At 37.4% G+C, this 24,773-nt stretch overlaps 1 protein-coding gene across 1 annotated transcript in view; it reads left to right on the plus strand.

Moving 5' to 3' along the window:
- DMD (dystrophin) overlaps positions 1-24,773 on the plus strand; it is a 1,230,427-nt gene that overhangs the window by 115,659 nt on the left and 1,089,995 nt on the right. Inside the window, exon 2 of the mRNA XM_009283051.2 lies at positions 6,530-6,591. Within this exon, the coding sequence (XP_009281326.1) occupies positions 6,530-6,591 (62 nt within the window). The remainder of the gene's footprint in view (positions 1-6,529; positions 6,592-24,773) is intronic.

Here is a 24,773-nt window from a genome sequence, read left to right on the forward strand (position 1 = left end):
CCTTGTTGAACCTCATACAGTTGGCCTGGGCCCATCGATCCAGCCTGTCCAGGTCCCTCTGCAGAGCCTTCCTCCCCTCGAGCAGATCAACACTCCCGCCCAACTTGGTGTCATCTGCAAACTTACTGAGGGTGCACTCGATCCCCTCATCCAGATCATTGATAAAGGTATTGAACAAGACCGGCTCCAGAAGGTCCCTTCCCCCTTCAGAAGGAAGGAAGTCTTAGGAAGCTTTTCAGGGCAGGGAAAAAAAGTGTGGGGTTGTGGTTTTTTTCTGTCCATTGATGCTTTCTCTACATTTTTTGCAACCTGTGCAGCTAAGTCATTAACTACTCAACAGTCAACCAGCAAGAAGACAACAACCAGCCTATGGGGTCCTTCAGGAAGGTTATTGCTTATTAGCAGTTCTGCTCCTTCCTCCTGGGTCAAATCCATAGGCACGGAGAAGTATGATCCATTTGCAAAGTGTGTTTGTGTGTAGTAGACCAGAGGAGGACTAGGCCAACGGCTGGGAGTACCATTACCAATGTATGAATTGGAGCTGAATACCCCATGTTGTGTATGCTTAAAATGTTCTGGAAATGTGAACTGAAATTCTGTTTTTTTTCTTTCTTTCTTTTTTTTTTTTTAAATTCTATTGGAATTGTGCTCCTGCTTTTGTCTTGGGAGTTGTACCTGCTACAATTTATTTAGGGTAAAGGGCTGAGAAATGTGTGTGTGTGTGTGTGTGTTTGTTTTTAACAAACATGCAGCAAATTACATTAATTTGTTGAAACCTCGATCTATGTATACATTTCATAGCTGCCCATTATTGTTTTAGGGATCGTATATAGCTTGTCCTCAAAAGCACTCTGTAGTTTTTCCCTAAATAGCTAATTAAGCAAAGTTATGTCAGAAACACAAGACCTTATATAAACACTTGTAATGCCTTAAAGAATTAAAAAAAGGACAAAAGTCAGGAGCAGTTTCCCTTAAACATTCATAATGAGAGAACAATTCCAGCTAACATAATGAAATAAGAAAAACAGAAGGCTTTCTCAGCCTGGGGTTCAATCTAGGCCTATGGTGTCAGTAGAAATCCTGTAGGTTGGGTCTTATAGCCCTTCTTTCTTCTGTCCCCTGAGCAGCAAATGCAATCCCTCTCTCTAAGTTCCTGTATTTGAAGGAGGGGATGGGGGGGAGCAGAGTTGAGATTAAGTCTTTTTGGTATAGTAATAACCCTGCTCCTTTCCTATATTTGCCTTGAATCTTACCAAATGTCCTCAGAAAATGTTGTTATACTATTTCGCAGAGGATTGAGTTGCCCTTTTTTTTTTTTTTTTTAACATTAATGAGGGTTTTCTGGATGCTGAAGTCTCCTATTTCTGCTGAGCTTTTGAATAGGTTCATCAGTGTTTTGAGAAGTCTGAGATGGTCTGATTATGGTGATTTGACTCAGGTTCCACAGTAAAATCTCCAGGGGTAGCACAGGGAACAGGGACTTTTAACAGTATTCAGATAAAGTCAACACACTGCTCATCAGTATATTTATAGAAGATGGACAAAGAACTGTATGTAACATATTGCCTTACCTGAGCAATAGACCTAAAATCATTGGCTGTCTGTCAGAGCAGTCTATTGTATTTCCTGTCAGCTTGTGAATGTCTTGGATGACCTCAATGACTAAAAATCAAAGGTAGTCCACTCACATATCATTCAGTCATTGTATTGCATTGATTTCTTCTTTCCCCCTCAGATAAGCAAGAATAGGAAGGGAACATTTCTCAGCAGTTGTAGTTACTGGCAGAATAGTGTAACAATGTGCTAAAAATCTCTAATAGTGAGTCCATGGAGCCAGAGTATCAATAATGTGACTATCTGTGGCCTCTTTTGTTCCTAGTGCTCCCACCATTGCTGGTACTCACTCCCACTCACTGAAGCAAATCCTGGCCTTTTCTAAATCTGCATTGTTTGGCTGCAAGAAAATCAAATGGCAATTCTGATGGTTTTATTCTCTAAAGTGCAGTGTTCCAATGAACCTGCAGTTGCCATGAATGAAGGAATTGACACCTGCCTTAACTCCATTGTTTCAAAGTTTCCAGCTAGTATATGGGAATTCTTTTTTCTTTTGTTTTTTTTTTTTTTTCTTTTTTCTTCTTTCTTTCTGATAGTTCCTGGTAGACAAAACATAGCTATTCAATTATTGTTTAACCCAGCTCAAGGCAACACTAGGTAACAGAATAAGACAAGTCTCCTTCTTTCCTGTTTGTGTTCCAACTTGTGATGGAACTGCTTGCTGAATACTGCATAAAATCTTCTACCACACAACCAAGCCTCCTATCACTGCCCGTTTCTGCAGTGATTCAAATACATAATGTTCTACATGTTACGTATTGTCTTTATTGACGTCTTAAAGACAATGGTTTGTTTGTTTGTTTCAAATTAAAGCTTATAATCTGAGGATATGGCTCATTTCCCATATCCCTGAACTGCCAGTGCACTTTTGTTGAATGTCTTCTAATTTTCAGAAATGGGCTGTACTTACTCTTGAGGAGAGTTTCCTAAGCCACTTGCATTGGAAACCACCACCCACATTTGTGGAAGGCAGAATGCAGATGGTAGGAAAGATGCGGTCTTGATGTTGCAGTCTATAGCAGGAGAGGCTGTGGAGTCTCCATCCTTGGAGATACTCAGAAACAGACTCGATGTGGTCCTGGGCAACCAGCTCTAGGTGACCCTGCTTGAGCAGAGGGGCTGGACCAGATGACCTCCAGAGGTCCCTTCCAATGTCAACCATTCTGTGAGGCTATGAAAGCATTATTTATTCAGGTGTGTTGAGTAAGCGAGGTTGAAGATCCTCTAGAAGAACAGGGAAGGATGCACCAAAGATCGGAAGCTTCCTTCCCCCCACTCCATGTTTCCCAAGGGAGAGTGGCTTATATCACACAAATGGAATAATGTAGTGACATCTATACTGTATGTTTCTGAACCTTGGTTCATTTGAAATCTGCTTGGTATTCATCAGCTCACATTGTGTATTGGATTTTTTATGACTTATTAACACTGCTGTATCCTTTCAGAATAGTACCTGGATTATACTAGATATTTTAAAGGAATTTTTTTTCCTGTTGCCATTTTTTATTTAAAATGTTTGGTGGTATTTGGGGAGGTGGGTAGGAAAATAAGTGTAGTTTACTAAGGGATGACAACATAATGCTGCCTCTTTTGTGGAAAATAGAAGGGAATTTAATTTGATTAGTAGGTTGCAAACATGAAATACTCCATTAAGTATTTAGGAAAGTTGTCTGGTAACCACTTGCCATTAATAATAGCATTTTTGTTCTGTTGAATCCTGATTGCATGTTCCTAAGCATTCTTCAGGGTACCACTTGTCTCTATTAGCCTTGCCACCTGATTAAATCTTAGAACTGTCCTTTGTCAGATGATTAGCTCCATTAATACTGCACTTTCTTTCCTGGTCATAATTTCCTGTGAGCTCTAGCCAGGAATAATACTTTTAAAGTCAAATGTGCAGTTAGCTGATTCAAGAGGTTTGCCTTCACAGTTGCAAAGCTGGATGCTCATCCTACCAGAAATAGATCAGAACTGTAAGATCCATTTGTGAATGCGTTCTAGTTAAAACAAGGTCTGTTCAGTGGTACTAGAGGCTCTAGTGCATGAAAATCAGATAAATCTCACAGGTCAGTATCTTTTTTTTCTGGAAGGCTTTCTATAGACCTCCATGTGTTCATTTTCTGAGTCGATAACCTACAGAAAGGAGGTTAAGCCTGTTCCACTCAATGTCTGGCATTTTGAGAAAAGCATATTTTTGCTGTGGGAAATGATCACGTTATTATTGTGATAAAAGAATTCAGGATGCATGCAGTGTTTCATGTTTAGATTTAACCTGAAGAGAGACAGTATGCTATCCCGCAATTCTTCCAGCTTGAAAGAAAAGAAGTAAACATACTATATTACTCTTGAGCAGCCGAAGGAATTACCTGCCTGGCCATTTGATTGTTCTTATTGACTCACAGTCAAAACACCTGCAAGGGCATTCATTGGCTCGCTGCTGAAGGGTCTATTATAAACACAGTGTTATGAAAGTGGCAGCTGAGTGTTCTTGGCACGTTTCTACAGCACCCAGACAAATGTCATTCAGCTTCCACATCTAGCATTCAGTCGTAAATCTGGGTTAGGAGAACATCTTCTTTGAAAAAATCATGCTTAGTGTGGGGAAATCATGCCGTGAATTGCCAAAAGATTGGTTCTTTTTTAGGTTAGGAGGCTGCCACTAACAAATTGCTGTGGTATAAACTTGGCAGAGCAAACATCTAGAGATAAAAGTGCTTGAAATGATCTCTGTGTGAAGATAACAGCAGCGGAATAGATTTGTGTTTGCAAAGGTTGCAGAGCATTGCCTGAACTTTGAATAAGTTTCAAATGTTCAAATTGTGGATTTAACTCTTATTTTCCTCAGAAGACCCAGGTTTTTATTAGCTCGACAGACATGAGTTAATTAATGACTAGCAGCTAAATCTCTGGCATATATCTTTGTGTGTGGGGGGGGAAATCAAACCATACACTGCTACTGAATGTTCTATTAAAGTAGCCTGCGGTGGAAAAGAGAAAGTTTGAACAGTTTGAAAAAGGCATTTTTGCCTCTTTCCTTTTCCCTGCTAAATCCCACGTACTCTTCTTCTACCCCATTTTAAGGTTGCATGTGGTGTTTTTATCAGAGATGATTAAACAGAAATAGCTATCTATATGTAATATTTTATATGAAGTTTCTGAAGAAGTTTGTAATACAACATCAGATTGAATATGTATCTTCCACCAACAAAATGCGTCTTCCTTCTCCCATCTTCTGTGTATTGCACATGACTGGAATAAGTCAAAACTATATAATAAACAGGTTACTAACAGCCAACAAAAAGGGATGTTTGTGGGGAAAAATAAAATTTTTAACAGTGTTAGTATAATGTATTACCAAAAGCATGCGTCTCTTCCACATGCTGTTGCTTTTTGACGAATCTCTAACTATTCAAATATCACTTTCAGCCAAGTGATGAAGCAAGCAGTGTTATTTGGGATAGATGGCAGTAGAAATCTAGAAAGTTTACTGTAGCAAATACTCATATATTAGTGGCAGAATGTATATAATGCCTGACTTCTATGGTGTGTTTCCAGTAGTAGTATTGCGTTGTAAATCTTTTCACTCATGATCATCTGAAAGCAATTAGAATATGCTCCTTCCTGTATGCAGAAGGTTTTTATAATGAAATAGTAGCTTTACAAACTATTATTTTTTCATGGATATATTGTATTGTTGAGAATGGAAAACATTCTTGTGAAAGGCACTTTTAAAGTGCTATTGAGATGAGGTTTTAAGAACAAAATATATATTTGTATCAAAAAGATTTGCCTTGTCTTGTCTCCTTGGAGGGGTGGAGGGAGAGAAAGCAAAGTACATTATTAATGCTGTGCATTTCTCATGTAGCTTATCCATACCTGCCTTTCAAATTCCACTGACTCCATTAACATTATTAATTGCTGAACATTTCAGATGGGAATTTAATATCCCTTTTTATTTAAGAAGTGTAGAGAATTTTACTGCAAACCGAAAGACAGCATTGAGTGAGCTTTATTTTAGTATAAGCATTCTGCAGCCTTTTCCACGTATGCCCTTTAATTCTAGTTTGGTTTGACTTTGTCATAGAGAGGTCTGCCCTTCTGTATTATTTCAGGGATGATGCCTAATAGATCTTTTTGAGCAAATGCTTATTAGGTTCTAATTCGAAGGCATCTCTCTCTTCCCACCTACATAAAATACATCAGAATTGTACCTTTGTGTGTCCAGTTCCATTCTGCATCAAGACTGTACTTATAACTTAGATACAGAAATCAAGGCCTAAGATAATCATCTCTCACTACAATTTTTTTCACATTAAAGAATTGAGAAGGAATTTCATGTATGGCTGAACAAATGTGTGGGGTTTTTTTCTTTTCCCACTGGAGAAAAAATATATAAGCAATTGTGACAGGTAAATAGCTGCAAGGCAGAAAAGGCATAAGGTATGGCAGGGGCTTCCAATGAAGAACTATCATTGTGGTCCAGAAGGCTTCATTTCCTCAAGGAACTTGAGGACGTGCGTATAAACTTGTTATTTCAAGTACTTTTCTAAAAGCACTGTAGAAGACTTTCCTGCTGCCAAAACCATTGGGTAACATTGGTTTTTTATACTTATATGAAATTAAAAATTTTAATGGGATATTTCAGATCCTACTGCAACATGTTCCCTTCCAGAAGAAAAGATACCACAGAATGGGTGAGATGAGCTAGGGAGATAGACCATGACTATGAGGGAACCTGTAGGCTTTCAAAAATGTATTGATGTAATTGTCAAGGAATACATCCAAATATTGTGCCCTGAATGTGTTTGAATTATTAGTAGTAGCTATACTACCAACCAGGACTGAAGCTTTAATCAATAATACTGTACTATTTTGTTGAATAATTCTAATGAACTGCTTTACTCTTCTCTTGCAGATGAACGGGAAGATGTTCAAAAGAAAACATTCACAAAATGGATAAATGCACAGTTTGCTAAGGTAATTACATATTTTATTTATTTATAAACCAAAATATGTTTTGTATATTTTTTCAAAAAAACTTATATTCTTCTGCTGAGGCTTATTTTTCAATATAACAGTTACAAGTTTCAGGTATTGCTGAATGCAGTTGCCTGATTTATTAGAAAAAATGTCCAAGTTTTATTCCCTTGATTTCAGTAGGGATTGAAATGTAAGAAGCCATCCTCTTCTCTGCCATCTCTCGTCTGCCTCGATTTACTTTTTCCTTTTCTCAAACTAGTGATGCAGATGTATTACTGTTTGTTGGATTCCTTTGTTATGTTTCTAATATACAGAGGAATTTCTTCTGTTGGGCTTGTCTTTTCTTGTTTCTAACTGCAATCACAAATTTAACAAAACCAAATGAATTGGAGAGGAGCAAAGTCAAAGATAAGAGGTGTGATCCAGTCAGCAAATTATGAAAGTCAATTATATAAGCTTTGAAATAGTTATCTTTGTGAACTCTTGTAGAATGGTAAGATCTCAATTGTACTGGAAAGAAGAGCAAATAACTAACTTATTTAAAAGAGCCCCCCTGGCAGTATATACTAATTTTGTCTTTAATACGCAGGAAAAATGGAGCTCAAGCTATTAATTTGATTAAACATTTCTGAAATTCCTGGAGGGTAATTACTGAACTGTATTTGCCAGTAATAAACTAAATCAATCCCATAATCTGTCATTGTATTTGCTAGGGAATAATTGTCAATAGACAATAATGAAATAGTAGCTGTGATATATCCTCTGTTTAGTTTGGTTTTTGATTGTGTCCCATCTGATTCTCCTCATTAAAAAAGAGGAGTAAGATAATCTGTGTATGACCACCACAATGTTGAAAAACATGCTCAGCAGTGGTTCAGTCAAACAGGGAGTCCCACAGGACTTTTCCGTGGTCTGGAGCATTTTCTAATAGTGATTCAAGTGCTTTAGACAGCACACGTTTGTGCTCAGCATCTTTACAGCAGAGTTGTCCAACAGTTTGGAGGACTGGATCAGGATGAAATACAATCTTGAACAAATGGTGTCAAATTGATCGATGAATTACAAGACAAGTGTGAAGTACTACATTTAGGACAGAAGTAAAATGTACGCGTACAGAAGGGAGGATAACTGGGCTGGCAATAATAAAGCAAAGAAAAGCTCTGGGAAGTGCAGTGAATCACAAACAAAATGAGTCACCAACATGGTACTATGGTAAAAAAAAAAAAAGGCAAATTTATTATGGCTGTGATAATGGAAGTGCTTGACAGAAGGTGAAAGATGTAATTATTTTATTTTACTTGGCAATAGTGAGATTCTAGCTTGAGTAATTTACTATCTTGGTGTTCCATGTTATGAAGAAGTAGTCCCAGCAGCAGTCATCTAACACAAGCTAATTTGAAATGTATTGCCAGTTAGGCCTTGTTACGGTCACAGAAATAGTTATGGAAAACTTAAGAGTAACTGTTGCTTCTATATCTAAAGCAAATGTCATGTTCCTAGAGTGTTGCTTTCTCAGAAATCGTTGTTTTATAGAAATTTGGAGCAAGTCTGCAGAAGCACAAGAATTATGAAATGTTTAGAAAATATGACCTACCAGCAGATGCTTTTAATCGTAGGTTTGACTCAGTCATCTGAATGATCTAGATGTCTTTCCTCCAATTCTAGGTGTGGAATGTATTTTAATGGTATTTTAGCTACCTTTTACTTCAGTTCTATAAATAGTATTTTTAGTTGTATGTGAACATGCATTCATAAACATACTGGAGAAGTACTAAACTCCTTGTACTTCACTTGGACTTTGAGGAAAACCTCCTAAACGCTATGGTTCAAGTTTTTCTTTGCTTCATGCGTCACCTGTGTTTTGGACAGGGTCTTTTTATTTCAATAATCAATCTACCAAAAAACCCTTGATCTTTAAATCTTGGACAAATTACTCTTGCCTTACAAAATTGTTATGCAGAACACCAGAATAGTTGGTCTGAAACTGGAAATCACATACGTCTGGTAAGCTTAGTAATACCTGCTGGCTGCCTGTGTGGTACACATGCAGAAAGCATGGTTTGCTCTTCAGTGCAGTCATGTACCATGCAAGCTTTATTTCTGTCTAGGGTTTTCAGGACAGAAATACAGGAAGCCCTGCTTGTATTCCGCTGTAACATGAACGGTCATAGTTAATAGCTGTGTGCTGCCCTGGGACTGTGTTCCTCCCTCTTCTAAACACCAAGACGTTTTGGGAGAGGTGGTCTTCAAAACATGAAAGTGGATCTCCATGTGAAATCTACAGCTTATCCCCCTTCTTGTCCTGACTTGTTTTCAGTGGTTCAAATCCATCTCTGTTTCTAGCTGTGGAACTGATTTCAGTTAACGGGCTACACCTGGTTAGCGATTTCTTATCATTGTTAGCTTTGTAAAACTGTTAAATAAATGCCTTTTATTGTAGAACTGGTTTGTATTCACTCCTGTGTGGCTCTAGAGGTGCTGTCTTGAGCAGATTAGCCTACAAGGTCAGAATTAAGATAGAGGAATATATTACGTTACTCATTTCTCTTATTTGTGTATAGTGGAATCCAGGTCATTAATTAACTGTAAAATATTCAGGGTTGAATGAAACTGTTTTATGCAATTCCCACGCATCCACCACCCTCCATAACTAAAAAAACCCCTACTTACACAGTCAAAGTAAAAGTTTAGTTCTAAATGTTCTAAGTCTTCATTTGTGTTGGGTCTATAGTGCATTGCCCCCCAAAGAGCTGTATTCCCTTCCTGAAAATTCAGTGTCTAGAGTACCTGTGTCTCAGTACACTTACTCTCAGACTAAGCTTTCAGAACACTCACATTTGCAAGCTGCTTTCACCTGACTAGTGATGTAAATACAAATAATGCTTTTAATGTCAGAAGTTGTAAGTTATTGAAAAATAATTTTCTAATTTATGTGTCATCAGCATAACTTAAGAACCCACGTATAATTTTTATTTGTGGGGGAAAAAAAATCTATTGTTTGAATCGCAGGCCTGGAAGGAAGTAGTAGTCCTTCTTCTGGCCATGCATGCAGTGGCATTTTGGTTGGATGACGTGTAGATACTTCGGACTCGGATGCCATGAGTTCAGCAATGAACTCTGCTACCTCTTAGCTAAGGAGTCAAGTCCCTAACATGAAATCCGTAACAAACTCTCACCTACACCATCTTGGCAGTTTTCTGTGATGTGCAGACCCTGGAAGTCTCTGGAGTACTACCAAGAAGTCAGTGAAAGGGTATCTAGGGAAAGCTAGCAGAACTGCCAGCAAGATTACAATTGCTATGGGTGAGGCCATGTCTCTCTCCAAACTTTTTTTGGCAGGTTGTCTGGGGTGCTCTAAATGGAAAAACTGGGGAAAATGCATTTGCAGGTGTCTCTTACAGCTTCTCAGAAGAGCAGGTTTCTCTGTAATTCCTACTCCTTTTACTAGCCAGAAAGTGGATTATGCAGAAAATCTGTGCTTTAAAGATTACAGTATGTGACTCATCTATAAACAATTCATCATTGTTTCAGTAAGATAGGCCAAAAGTTGGCTTTTAATGTTTGTGAGATAAAACACTTAGTAAATTAGAAGTATAGGAGAAATGGGAAAATGTAGTCCAAGAGACCTTTGTGTTTTCCCCCTTCTAATCACAGACATTGTGCATGACTTTCTTTAGTGATACCTTCTTGGTTTACCACCTAAATGGCATGCAGTAAGTTGAAACTCAAAACAACTTTAAAAATGTGGAGCATATTACTTTAATATCATTTTATTCAGAAACAGCTTTTCTTTGGCCTCAGAAGAAGTTTATTTATAAAATAATGAAGTTCTGCAGGGTGTATGTAATGATAGCGAAGGAACGTATTGTAACCTAGTTTTTAATAATAGAACTGTAATTAGAGCTCTCACAAGAGATATATCTAGTCCTGGGTATGATAGCTTTTGCTCAGATCTCAACTTTTTAAATTTGAAATACCTGAAACCTTTGTTTATAAATGAAGCACAGAATCTTAACTATGTGTTTTGGGACAATGCAAATATATCACGAGCTCTCAAGTGTAGCAGCTCTTGACTGGAACTTTGAAACAGCCAGAACAATGACATTAACAATGCCTATACCCCATTTTAAATGAGCTTATGTTGCCTCACTGGTTAAACATTTTTAGTTGTTCACTGCATAATAGGCTTCAAAATAGAAAGCATTACTGAAGATGGAAGTGTTCTTTACTTGCATGTAGGAAAGAGCTTGTAAAAGGCAATTAATTTTAAAATGAAAACCTGAAAATTCCAGCACCAAAAAACCCCACCCCACCCTAAAAAAGAAAGATCGTACTCCTATGACTAAAGAAATATTGGCAATTAATTTTGTTCCCTCATTATGGAGAGAGTGTCTCAAAGTAGTGACAATTTTAATCAGCAATAAAAGTACCTGTTGTGAGTACAAAGAAGTCAAACAACTAATCATTGTAAGTTTTGGCAACTTGAATTTTAGGTTATACCTTTATGGCTAACTTGAGGTCAAGAGCTTAACCTGTAAGTGGTTTTCATAAAAGAATGGTAACTTGTGAATGAGTTTTCAACATTTTGATCTGCAGTATCAAAAAACAGATGTTCATAAAATTGCTTGTAAATTTAGAGGTTTAAATTGGTTGTCTACGCTTCTGTTACAATAGGGTAGGAAATTCCACTACATAGTCAAAGAAGACATTATATGACAGTACACTTTTTCATGTAAACACCAAAATTATTAATCTTCAACCAGGTAGGAGCAAGAGTCAGAAAATAGAGAATGGTAGATTTTTTGGGGAAAAAAGTCGGTAGTTTTTTATGGTTTCTCTACCTCATGCTTTGGTTTTCCTCCTGTTGTCACTGAAGAAGGCAGAATATGAAAATAAATTTAAGGATACCCAATATTTCATTACTTAGTTTTATGGAAAACCAAGATCATTCAGTAAGTAATCCTTTCAATGGAAAATTTAAGTTATGAAAAATGGCAGCTTTTTATAGGCAGATGGAAATATTAGGAGGTAGTTGTTTGTGTGGTGACTGTGGAATTAGATTCCCATTCTTGTAGTGACCGTGTGAAGAAACATAGTAAAGATGCAGCCTGTGCCAAAGAAGGTAAGGTTGACAGCCTCATTTAAGATACAGGTGGCTAGTAGAATAACAGTCAGCAAAATTAAATACACTTGTTACTAATGAAGTTGCTTTGAATAGCAGCTAGATTGTTCAGGCAACTGATATATGCAGGGATAAAAGGAACACGGAAGGGGGCATTGCTTACAACTTTAGTCGAAGTATGTAGCAGTCAAAATAATTTCCTAATTACCCAGTGTTCGTATGTGGCTTATATGATAGGAGGTGTGGTGACGGTCTCAGTTCTTTCCCTCTTCTTGAGTTCATGGACAGCCTGAAGTTCTTCAGGACTCCCATTCACTTTAGTCGTCTCTTGCAATTGTAGATTAAATGCCTTCTGCGTCTCAGATAACAAAAACTACTGATACAAATGAAATGTTTACTGACCATTTGAGGAAGTATGTCAAATATTTGAGGTACAGAGAGACTGTACTGCCGTAAGTCTGGCATCTGATAGAGAAATTTGCAGTGCTGCTTTTGCTCACACACTTGCTCAGTTTTCTGTCCTATGATTCACAATGACTTCAAATTAAAACAAATTTAAAATGCTGCTCATGACAGATTAATTTCTAAGTGTTGCAGACTCTGGGAGGGGAGTAGTCTGGTGCAGATTTGTGGAGAAGACAATAATAGTTTCATTTGTCAAATTTCTTTAAGATTTAGCTTCTATGTGTTAACCCCTGTGACTAATCTATGTCAAACTCCATCAGAAGTACCATTTCTTTAGCCATATTTCTGGACTACAATTAATAATCAAGAAAAGGAGCTGGAGGGAGCGATGTTGGCAACAAATCACAAAAACACAGCTTAAAATGTTCAGTGTTAGCCCTGTCCAAACTGCTATCTTGACAACTAACCTATAGGTCAAATGAAGACAGCTGCTTAGATGGGTGAGTGACAAGTAGGAAAATTAGAATTAAATCCTATACTTTGAGATTCAGCTCGGTGTGCTCAAGCTTCACTGATGTCTGCTGGTGTGTTGTATTTTCTAAAAGCAGAACAGTAGTTGCATATGCATGTCTACGAAAAGACTAGAAAAGATCCCTAGCTGTTTCACATAATAAAAGTAATCAGTAGGGTGTGCTGATGTCATAGGATTTCAGTTTTAGAATTGAGTTCTAGAGAGTACATCAACACTGGCTTTGCAGGACAAACTTTAATATCATTGTAGATGAGTTCAGAAAAGTTCATTCAGATAGCTGTGGTGCTTTAGCCATTTACACAGAATTTAGTGCCTGTTGGAGGAACAGAGTAAATAAAAGTTTGCTGAGCTCCATGTTGCCACAGATTAGCCTGCAGCAGTTCCCAGTCAAAAGCATTTGCATCTAGCCCTGTATTTTTACAGTATGTTGAACCGGTACCTGACACTGCAGTGCTGATGTATTCTCAAGCTGTGTAATTCATCTGCTCTTTATCACTGTTTTCAGCTAAAAAACAGAAATCAGACTGAGCTCTTCCTACATTATCTGATATCCAAACCGTTTTGTGTTAAGGTAGAATTGAAAGAGGCAGGAGGTATTTGAACTTTTTTTTTTTTTAAACAACCAAATACAAACTAGACTCACGTGCACTCATTCTCAATTACGGAAAAAAAATGCTTGTTCTTTTAAATTAAGAGGTAAAAAGAGTTACTGAGAAATTCTCCTAAAAACAGTAATTGTGGTCAAAGTAAATGAGGGTTGAATGCTGACCCTGCTCCAAGCCTTGAGGAATAGTACAACTGAACGACCAACACTCATTAATAGCCAGTGTTGCATTAACAGGTCATGAAGTAGCATGTATTGTAATTTTACTGCTGACACTGCATATTCACTCTACGGCTTGCTTCAAAAGCTTCTGGTTTTGTGCCCATATCCGTTTCCTTATTTGGGTCAGTAGAGTCATGCTGAATTTCACCAAAACCAAAGTTGTGCTCTGTTCATCTAAGGAGCACTAATTTGGAGATAAATGTCAAGGAGGGTCAGGTATCACGTGTAAGAACATTGATTACAGGACAAGCAAAAGATGGATTATTAGTACAATTTGGAAATTGTGTCCGTGATAAAACCCTGGTCAAATCTTTAATGGCTGCATACTAAAAGTGCATGTGGTAGATGTCAGCTCAATCCATTAACTAAACATTGATAATACCTTTGGAGCAGCCACAGAATTTCTTTTTTTTTTTTTTTTTTTTTTCTGAAAGAAAACTTCCAGAAAGCCACACATTTAAAATTGTATCATTTGTGATAAATCTGAAAAAAACATAGTTGGTATTATTTGATGTTGGTAAGACAGCACGATTGATATTCATCCATCCTAAATACCTAATTAATCTGTTCTGTGTCTCTGTTGCTGGCCTTTTTAAGTGCTATAGCGAAAGTGATGAGAAAGAGCAGTTTACTAATGTGGGAGCCAAATGACTTTTCTCTGCTACATTGTGGCAAATAACCAGAACTCTCATTGAAGATTAATAGTGCATAACTTTGCTTTCCAGCTCTGTGTGATCAACACTACCCTTGGGATACATACTGTTTTAAAATACCAGGCTTTCTTATGCCAATAACCTTTTTATAATACGTCTTGCAAGAGCACACCAAAGGGCCATCATGTCTATTCTGTATTATTAAAGCAAAGGCTTTTCATCTTTTTTTTTTGCAGCCAAATGATGTTTAAACCTGGTATAGAAAACATATTTGCATTGTTAAGTGTTAAGTGGTTTTCCTTTATTTGGATACCTCCAGAATATATAAGCAAGTGTCAGGCAAAACACATGCTCAAAATTATTTGCATTGATATATAGTAAATTACCTATTAGGTCTCCATATTCTGCACCTTTTTTTTTATGATGCAGTAAAATGGGATACACGCTGTGTGAATATTTATGGTGTTTCAAATAAATTTCCTTTGGAATGAAAAATAACTTAAAAATCATTTTTACTGCACTTTTTAATGTAATACCAATGGCAATATTGCCATTTACTTTACTCGGAATTTAATTCTAGGGCAAATAACCAGAACTCTCATTGAAGATTAATAGTGCATAACTTTGCTTTCCAGCTCTGTGTGATCAACACTACCCTTGGGATACATACTGTTTTAAAATACCAGGCTTTCTTATGCCAATAACCTTTTTATAATACGTCTTGCAAGAGCACACCAAAGGGCCATCATGTCTATTCTGTATTATTAAAGCAAAGGCTTTTCATCTTTTTTTTTTGCAGCCAAATGATGTTTAAACCTGGTATAGAAAACATATTTGCATTGTTAAGTGTTAAGTGGTTTTCCTTTATTTGGATACCTCCAGAATATATAAGCAAGTGTCAGGCAAAACACATGCTCAAAATTATTTGCATTGATATATAGTAAATTACCTATTAGGTCTCCATATTCTGCACCTTTTTTTTTATGATGCAGTAAAATGGGATACACGCTGTGTGAATATTTATGGTGTTTCAAATAAATTTCCTTTGGAATGAAAAATAACTTAAAAATCATTTTTACTGCACTTTTTAATGTAATACCAATGGCAATATTGCCATTTATTTTACTCGGAATTTAATTCTAGAACTTCTATACTATCTATATATATTTTTACAGATTTTTTTGCATGACCAAGAAAGTTACCATGAACAGAAAGTTACTATGAGCAGAAACAGGCACAGCTTAAAGGCACAAATATCCTCATGCTTTAAATTTTGCACATAACATCAACTCTATGTGCAAGCTTTCAAACGTATAAACTTGATGACTTTTTATATTTTGCTTCCAAAGCAATTTTTCAGCTTTCTGTTGGCAGAATACTTAGGGCGTGTCTCCCTATTCAATTTAATATTTATAAATATTTAACTCTGCCCAATGTAGAAGCCTGGATGCTGACAGGGATTAAAATAGAGGATTAATCCCTTTGCACTTACTGTAAAAGCAAGGAACACAAGAAGCTGAGTAGTGTCTCAATGCAGCACGACAAAAACAAAGTACTGTTTAAGAGGGCAGTCTTCTCTATTCTCTCTGTTCTTGCTAACATCAGAAGCGCAAGCCACATGACCCACTGTGACAGTCACACAGCTGGAAATGCCTTGAAAACTGTCAGTACAGAAAAGAACCCTTTCACTGAAAACCTAGAAAGGACAAAAATGTATTTGGTTATGCTTCAAAGACACAAAGATAGACGTTTGAGGTTAAGAAAAAGCTAATGGGACTATATATTGTTCTTGGTCGCATTTATTTTTTTTTTAAAGTTGATGTTCAAATAGCGAAGGTTTTATTACGTGTGCCTGAGGGGACGGGATTCTCTGATGTTTGTCCCCCATAACATTCTCCCATTGCCAGGAGACTTTACAACTTTGCCTGTTGTTTTTTGGTTTTTTTTTTCCCCCAAAATGTCTAAATGACTGCAATGAAACGAGACAGCTCTTGGAGAGCAGATTCATTTTCACTTTGATGAAAAATGAAACTTCTCCTTCCCCTTAATTATCTGCACATCTTTTGGTAGAGCTGTAGTTACTGGCCGGGTCTCTTTGAAGACCTTTTGCTTGCAAATGAGATTCGCTTCTGTCTGCTCCCTTGACTGCACAAGCAGTAACATGTTTTCTCTGCTTCGCCTTAGTGGGCATAAATTCAAAACTGGCTATGGTTCAGGAGCAGATTTTCCTTGGGGACACAGTGGGGTCTGCCTCCATCAGAACTTTATACCCATCTCTGAGCCTGATTCCCTTCCCGGGCGGAGGTGCCTGTGGGAGCTCCAGGCCTGGTGCCACAGCCACTCTGCCCATGTGCACAGCAGCCCTTGGGGGGGGAAATCCCCACTGGTCAGAAAGCATCAGAGCTGTCACTGCTGCAGTCTAGTTACTGAAGATTATGTCATATTCTCAGTATCTGTTGTTTGCACATGCAAGGGTTATGTTCCTTTTCCAAATCAAATTTTAAGGCTTAAATTGTTTTCCATTAAAAGGGACTTCCCTTCCAAAAACCGTACAAGCATATTATCTTAAACAATGAGCATCTGCATGACAAAACACTTTCACCATAAGAAACGTCTGAGTGAATACAGACTACGTTTTAAACACTTCTAAGATAATGTAGTGTCCCCAACCTTTAATTTGAAACTTCAGAGTGGATTAGTAAAATTAGGAAGCTAGACTAAAATAAATGCATTTTTATTATGTTAAAATAATTTGTCTTTGCATTCTTGTTTTTATAGCCTCTTCTTGCAGGATAACGAGGGCTTCCCTCAGATGCATTAGACATGTCAGGCAAGCAAAGCAATCATTACTGTTGGCAACAGAGGGCACTGGACTTTCATTTCTAATATGTTTTACTGAGGAAAAAAATAGTCAAGTGATGTCCATTGAGCTCTTTCACTTTTTCCTTCTCACACTTGAACTTGCACCTCCTAGACTTTTATTCGAAATATCATACTTTATTGTTGCACTTATTTAAGTAAAAAAGATTAATCTGAAGAAAATTGAATACATGCTGTTCTCTTGAAGTTATTATTGTGTATGTATCTTGAGGGGGGAATAGGAACAAGCTAAATATAGCACTACAATATTGGTCTCAGTGGTGCATATGTCTAGCTTGCAAATTTGTAAACATTTACAAATTTGCATGATTGTTGCTGGCAGTAGACATCATCATTTCCGTGCTCAGAATTCATTACCGTTATATCTAATCACCTTCAGAATCTCCAAAGCAAAACTCTTCATACAAGCAAATAAGGCTTTAGTGGATTTATGTTATACTTAGACTGAAAGTTCAAAAATAAAAACAGAAAAAAAACCATTTTCGAGCTACTGTCCCCACTTATCTAAATGCCCTCTTATGTAGACATACTGAAGCTCAAGCAAATCATACTGACCATTCCCCCTATCTGCAAAAGAGGTATCACATGTCTAAGGTTTGATGGAGGAGGAGAAGAGAAGGTGCAAGCACGTACACTTAGGAGCGGTGCACCTATCATTCTTGAGCTTTCTACATCTCTTAAACAGATCCAGCATATCTCCTTGTGCTGGTGTCACGTCATGTTAGTCAGTGAGGCTGAAAGTCGGGGAGTAACTTGTCTACCACCAGCCCAGCTGCACGCCTGCACCCTTCAGGTAGGACCTCCAGTGAGCTACTGCCCTCACCTGCTGCTGTGTACCATTCTTAAACCTCTCTCGGCCTGAGGTAGTGGGTACATCTTCTGCCTCTCAGACATACATACTTCTTTCTATAGGCTGCCTTTGACATCATGAAGTTCGGCCATTCCTCCTATGTGTTTAAATGCATAAGATATTTTTTAAAAAGCATGTTTCAGAGGAAAGCAAAACAAAACAAAACAAAACAAAACCCTCCAAACCCCAAAGTATTCAGTTTTGGGCGGACTGCATCCATGTTACAGACTGCATTGTTGGATTTTGACGTTTCAGTGTTGGTGATGATGAGATAGCTCTACCCCAGTTCTGTAAGCACTTACATTTTTGCATATCACTTTCTTTATTATGCTTTGAGATATCTGTATCGTGTACAAAGACTTTCTGTTCCTTCAAAGGGTGTGCTGATGGACATGATTTTACACCTGGATCAAACACAACTTTTATTGAGGTTAATTTCTTTTAACCTTATGCCTGTATTTTAGGTCCTATCTTGCCATGAATACAGAAAAAATAACATTATGAAAGATGTTCCTGTGGTAGAAGGGCATTATTAGAAATAATAACCTTATTTGTACAAGGTTGCAAATAACCATATTTGCACAAGACCTTGCATATCTTTACACATGAAGGGGCTCAGTCGGATCTTGGGGGTATTTCTGGACCAACACTTCAAGAATATGTACGATTTTTACAGCTGCTTACCTCTGTTCTTTCTCTGATCGTGTTTGGGCTGTTTTGAAGGGAAAAACTGTCACCTTGCACATGATATCTGCAGTTATTTCTCACAGCAGGTGCAAAATTGACATAGACACCCTATTAGGTTTTGCTTTTTTTTTTTAAAAAAAAAAAATCCTCTTTTTTCCTGCTCTGGAAAGGCTACCTAACTTGTAAATCTTTTTTCCTCTGTTTTAGTATTTCAGTCCAATTAAATATTGATATGCATGTCACTAGCTTTGCTAATACTTTCACTTTCTTCAAAGATCTACATGACAGGTGTTATTACACCGAATAGCCATTTTTCTTTTCTATCTGCTTTTCATAGTGAGTTTGATTGATGTGCCAGTTTAAACCCATCACATTTGCTTCCTGGTAATATTAGTGTGAGCGTACATATTGCTGACTTAAAAATAGGATGCTTTTAGTGTGCTCAGGTGCTTAGTATTGGTTCTATTGAAATTAAGATTTCAGGAAAAAGATAAAACAAGTAATTTCTTCTGTTCAGTCTGGTGCAGTTTTAAATATATATATACAGTTACTGAAAATCCTAAGCTATTGGTAGCAATAAAATCCTTTCCATTAAAAAAACAACCAAACAAAACCCCCTGACATTACTCCTTGAGAATAATAATAGCAAATAGTAATTCCAGTTGGTTAACTTGAATCTGTTGAAAGTTAAAAGAATTTAACTGACACAGGTACGCACAGTTACCAAAAACATGTTAAATGAGACTGTTCTTCATCTTTTCTATTTTTTTGCCTAGTCTTAGGCCTCAGAAGAAATCAATCTGTAAGACTTTGTCTGTGCACAAAACAGAGTACGTATGTTCTATATATTCTATAATCTTAGAACAGAGTTACTATGTACTGGATTGAAAAAAAAGTATGATGGTAATTTACAAAGGTGTTGATTTTTTTTTCTTTTTTTTTTTTTTTCTTTTCTCTAAAGTCCTCAATGGTATACAAATTTGTGGTTTAAGTTGAGGGCTAGTTTTCTTCATGAAAAATTCATATAAAAGGCACATCTGGCATTTGGTACAAGGAAGTCAGACATGAGACACATACTGGAATCTGGTATAAGCAACATAGTATATCACATTGGTAGAAACAGGGTTCTATTATAGGGTTATATTCAACTAATGCATCAAACATTAAAAGTCCATGCTCAAAAAGAGGGATTATTATCTTGCCACCTTGATAGCAATGACTCTAAAATACTAAGAAAGCTCAGACAGATTGCACTGAAAAATCTCAATCACTGTCTCACAGATTTTGTAAATGCCATGTATGCATAAGTTATAAACCCTAATTTTTCGAGCATTGTAAAGGAGCCATTCTGAAAGCAACTAGTCAGAGCTCGCAGCGAGAGGAAAAGCAAGTCTTGATTCAGTCCTGAGCAATACACAAGACTGTTGCAGTCAGTAAGGTTTTCTGTAACTCTGACAAATACACATTCAAAAGTGGTGTCTTCATAGAAGAAAGCAAGACAAATTAAATCCACATGGTAACATTTAACTTCAAAACAGGAGCTATGCTGAAAAGAAGATGAAAAAGGAACTCAAAAGAAGAATCAAAGTGTTCTGTACCAACAGGCACCTTGGAAGCAACGTATTGGAGTCCTGAAGTGAATACACCTATCAAGGTGTATCACCTATCAAAATCAGAAACCTACTTCTGTTTAAGAAAAAAAGCAGATTAAAACAAATTTCCTTAACTCGGTTATGCAATGTAAGTTCAGAAGAAAACAATGAAGATATGTGGCAAATTTTTGTGCGTATATGAAATATATGGAAATGCTGATTATAGAATTACAAAATGAAAAGAGAGATAGAAAGATACAAACAGAAATTCAAGAATAAAGACTATCTCAAAGAAGCATTAGCAGAGAAATGAACTATGAAGGCAAAAACTTACCTAAGTTCATCAGTCATGTTTCAAGGAAGAGGTTTCTGAACAGGACTTACTGAAGTACAGTGGTATACAGTCAGTGCTAGAAACCGCTTTTTTTTAAATAATCTTAACAATATAAAATCTCTTTATATGGGGTTATCAGATATGATGTTTTACTGTCTCATCTCATATGCTTTTGAATACTGAGGCAGCATTCAAGCAGTTGCTTCTAATATTTTTGCCTATGGGAAAGAACCAGTACGCCTTTCTTTTGACATTTTGTGATCTTTTAACTTCCGTTTAGATAGTGTAGAACTGAGTTGACCTGTGCTGTCTGTACTAATTATTCACACAGGCTAAACTAGTGTTCATAATCTTACCTGACTCTGTCTTTAAGAAATGTTATATATTATTTTTATATACTATATTAAGAGCAATAGTTACGTCTATTAAAAGTTAGGATTAAGTGATGCATCTCCTGGAGGCAGTTAGAACTAAAAATAAGATCTTCACAAAGTGGGAATTATATAAAAATAAGGAAAACAGAAAAAACTGTCTCTGGAAAGTTGCAATTAAAAATCAGAGAGTCCAAAACACTGAGGTTTGGTTTTGGTGGGTTTTTTGGGGGGTGGTGGGGGTGAAAGTTTTTATGCTAAGAGAATAAAAATTAATAAAGCAAGCATTTTCCAGTGGCTCACAAGTAGGAAACATGCCAGGGAACACATAGCAAGCTGCTAGATGATCAGGTTGTAAACAGTATGTGTTGCAGGGCAACTAAAACACTGCACTTTAAACTGATTTGCAGAGAGACTGACGGTTGAATTGAATGACAACTAACACAAGCCATATGGAGTAAACGCTATCCTTTATCACATAAAGCAATATTCCAGTTATTGTTATATATCTTATTACTAATGTCTCAATCATACAAAATCGCCATCTTACCTCATACGATGACAGCCTTCATAGTCATGGAAACACCAATCACACCAGCTCATTTGTGTACGGATGCATTATCACAGGACCCACCACCTTTTCAGCTGTCGGTGACAGCAGGCAGTCATGGTCTCCCATGCGGCCCAACAGGTGATGAGGTGAGGGTGCCCACGCGGCTGGTGGTGGTGGTGCTGGATGAGTGTTGATGATCCCAAAGTATACTCTTACCAGCTGGACATGCAACTTCTCGCCTTGGTAGCTAGCTCCACCTGTGGTCACCTCTGGGCTCTCCAAATATGATCTGCCACAGCTAGTCCTTATTTTGGTGATCTCTGGTCTAGGAATCCCATGGATGTCTCAGTCAAATATTTCCTCATTCATCTTGCCATGATTTTATCAAGTTGTTATTGGTTTCCACCAGGCAGTGTGTTTTTGAGTTACACAAATCACCTTAAAGGCCAACAGCTGCTTTTTGTTGGTGGTTGTGTACCACTCACCATCAAGCTCTGGTTTGCATGATTGTCTGGGGCAAAGTTGAGCTGGCAAGGGAAGGCTGTGCATGCTTTCCACAGGAGCGCTCGTGGAAATTTAGGTAACAGCTTAGTAGCTAAAGAAATGGTTTCTACTTTTGCTTACTGTGAGGGAGCCTAGGAAGCCTCCTGCATTAATACCTTTCTTTACACAGCATGATTCTGAGGATCTGTCTTAATTTCAGTGGCATTAGAAGTCACCCTTTCTAAAAGAAATAAAAATATAAAATTGCAACAAGCAATGGATCCAAAGAAACTTAAATATAAAACTGTAAGCCATTAATTGGTTTGTAATCTGTGATTTATTTCAACCTTGTATCCAAAGGAGAGTGCTAATGATGCTAATATTTTTAAACTACTTTGTCTGTTTCTCTATCTGGCAGAAATGGTGCAAATTAGTAGACTTGGATAAATCTGATATAACAGAGAAGAGTCAATACAGTTTTGCAAAGAAGCCATACCTCACAATTGCATTAATTCTTCAAAGGAATCAGTACGAATACATACATATGACTGAAACAGAAAAAGTGGGTATCTGTAAATATTTTGACATTTTTTTCTTTTGCAAAGATGAAATGAAAAAGACCTCATGTTTCAGAAAGCTGCTATAAGACAGGCAACAAAGGATAGAAATGAAGTCAGTTTACACAACAGAGGGAGGTTAGCAGTGGAGTTCCATGCAAATTTCCTTTGAGATGATGATTATCTGGTAATGGGATGTGGCAAAACTACTGATGGTTTAGAATCATTCAGGTCAGATAAAAACAACCAAAGGCTTGCAGAGGGATTACATGATACTGAATGGCTAGGTGATTAAATGGGAGGTGATATTCAGTATTTGTTTACGAAAAGAAAAAAACACTGTAAAAGATAAAGCTTCTTACTCCTTCATTTTTGCATACTATATGTCCTAAATGAGATATTACCACTCAGAGCTGTCTACAGTGAGTCACATATCTTTTTCTATGAAGTTAAAAAAAAAATGTTCACTTAGTTTTTGATTTCTTCGTTGAAAAAGTTCAAACCACGTCAGCATGAAATGTAAGTCCATCTTGAATATTCTAAACATTATGGAACAGAACCTTGTCTTGGGAGATTCCTAACCATAATTTCACATAAATTGGGGCATTATTCTGAAGCACTATGTGATTTTACACTTGTCCTATCCTTATACTCTGTTCTTAAGGATTCTGTGCAGGCCACCATCAGAGTTGGGTAAACTTAGAAGAGCCCTTGGTTTGCCCAAAATAGCAATTCTTATTTTACTCTCTTATAATAATTTCATGCTAATTATGCATTAGAATATTCAAGATTTTTTTTTTCCAGGAAATGAGAATCACTTCCCACAGTGAGATATTAATGACACTATATTTAGCATAACATAAAAATGGCCCTCTTAGGCACAGAAATAGTAATCCGAAAGCTGGAGGCTAGGTTGAGACTCCATCTGCGACAGAGTAATGAATGCACCCCAACTCACTTTTGGACAGGTGAGGGAATTCAGTGTGTTGGGAGGCAGGAATGAATGCAGAGCCCAAAGGACAGATGCTTTTATCTCTGCATAATGTCCAGCTACAAAGTAGCTGGCCCAGGAACTGGTCTGTGGTGATTTATCCCCTTTAACTGGCCCAGCCCCAAAGCTGCTTGCACACCACCTCTTTGGCTCTGCAGTTTCCCTACTCTTTGCTATCCAAACCAAACATATATGAAACCCATCATCTCCTTCGGCATAAATTTAAGGAGAGATTCTATAATGCGAGACTCTGTTTTGATTCAGGCCCAAACTGAGAAGGGCTCTGCAGGCATTAGGACCTGGGATGGAGAGTTCGAGTTGACTGTGCCTGATGAAGCAGTCTCTCCAAATTAAGGTCCAAAGTGGAAAGCCTGGCAATATCTAGCAAAAACCTGAAGGTATGGTAGCCCTGGGTAGGGTACATTGTTGTAAAGAAATGGTAGAAATGATACAGTACTAAAAAACTGTTAAATGGAACATAGAAATGGAAACAAACACGGCCGCTGTTATAATTCTGATCACGTAAGAATGATACACAAATCTCACCATGATGGAAATCTGAAAAGTGAGATTGCTGAGATTCGGAGTAGAGAAAACAAAAAATACAACTCCAACGTGTCCTTGAGCCTGCCTTACGTAATCAATTCAAAATCAGTTTTCTCTTTTTGCTTCTGTAGAAATTAAGGGTAGAATCCAAAATGATCTCTCCTTGTATATCAGAGAATACTGGAAATGCACTTAACATTCTCACTCAAAGGTCAGTAGCAGAATACTTATTAAATTGGTTTGGAGACCTATTGTGTAAACTTTGACTATATATCCCCAAATATTAAATGCTTGCTTAAACTCAGAAGAAAAAAAAAAGGGGGGGGGGGGTGGGGGGGGGGGGGAAGCTAAACCGTCAAAGCAGAAAGTACTTTCCTCATAAAAATGCACCAAACTGTCTTCCCTGAGAATCTGGGATGGTGAGGTTGTCTTTTTGGAATTTTCTCATTTGCACTTGTGGTGGGTTGCCCTTGGCTGGATGCCAGGTGCCCACCAAAGCTGCTCTATCACTCCCCCTCCTCAACTGGACAAGGGAGAGAAAATATAATGAAAGGCTCGTGGGTTGAGATAAGGACAGAGAGCGATCATTCACCAATTACCGTCATGGGCAAAACAGACTCGACTTGGGGAAAATTAATTTAATTTATTACCAATCAAATCAGAGTAGGATAATGAGAAAACCAAATCTTAAAAATACCTTCTCCCCACCCCTCCCTTCTTCCCAGGCTTAACTTCACTCCCGATTTTCTCTACCTCCTCCCCCCAAGCGGTGCAGGGGGATGGGGAATGGGAGTTGT

Source organism: Aptenodytes forsteri, unplaced genomic scaffold (assembly GCF_000699145.1).
Source record: "Aptenodytes forsteri isolate BGI_AS27 unplaced genomic scaffold, ASM69914v1 Scaffold2, whole genome shotgun sequence".
Taxonomy (NCBI): Eukaryota; Metazoa; Chordata; class Aves; order Sphenisciformes; family Spheniscidae; genus Aptenodytes; species Aptenodytes forsteri.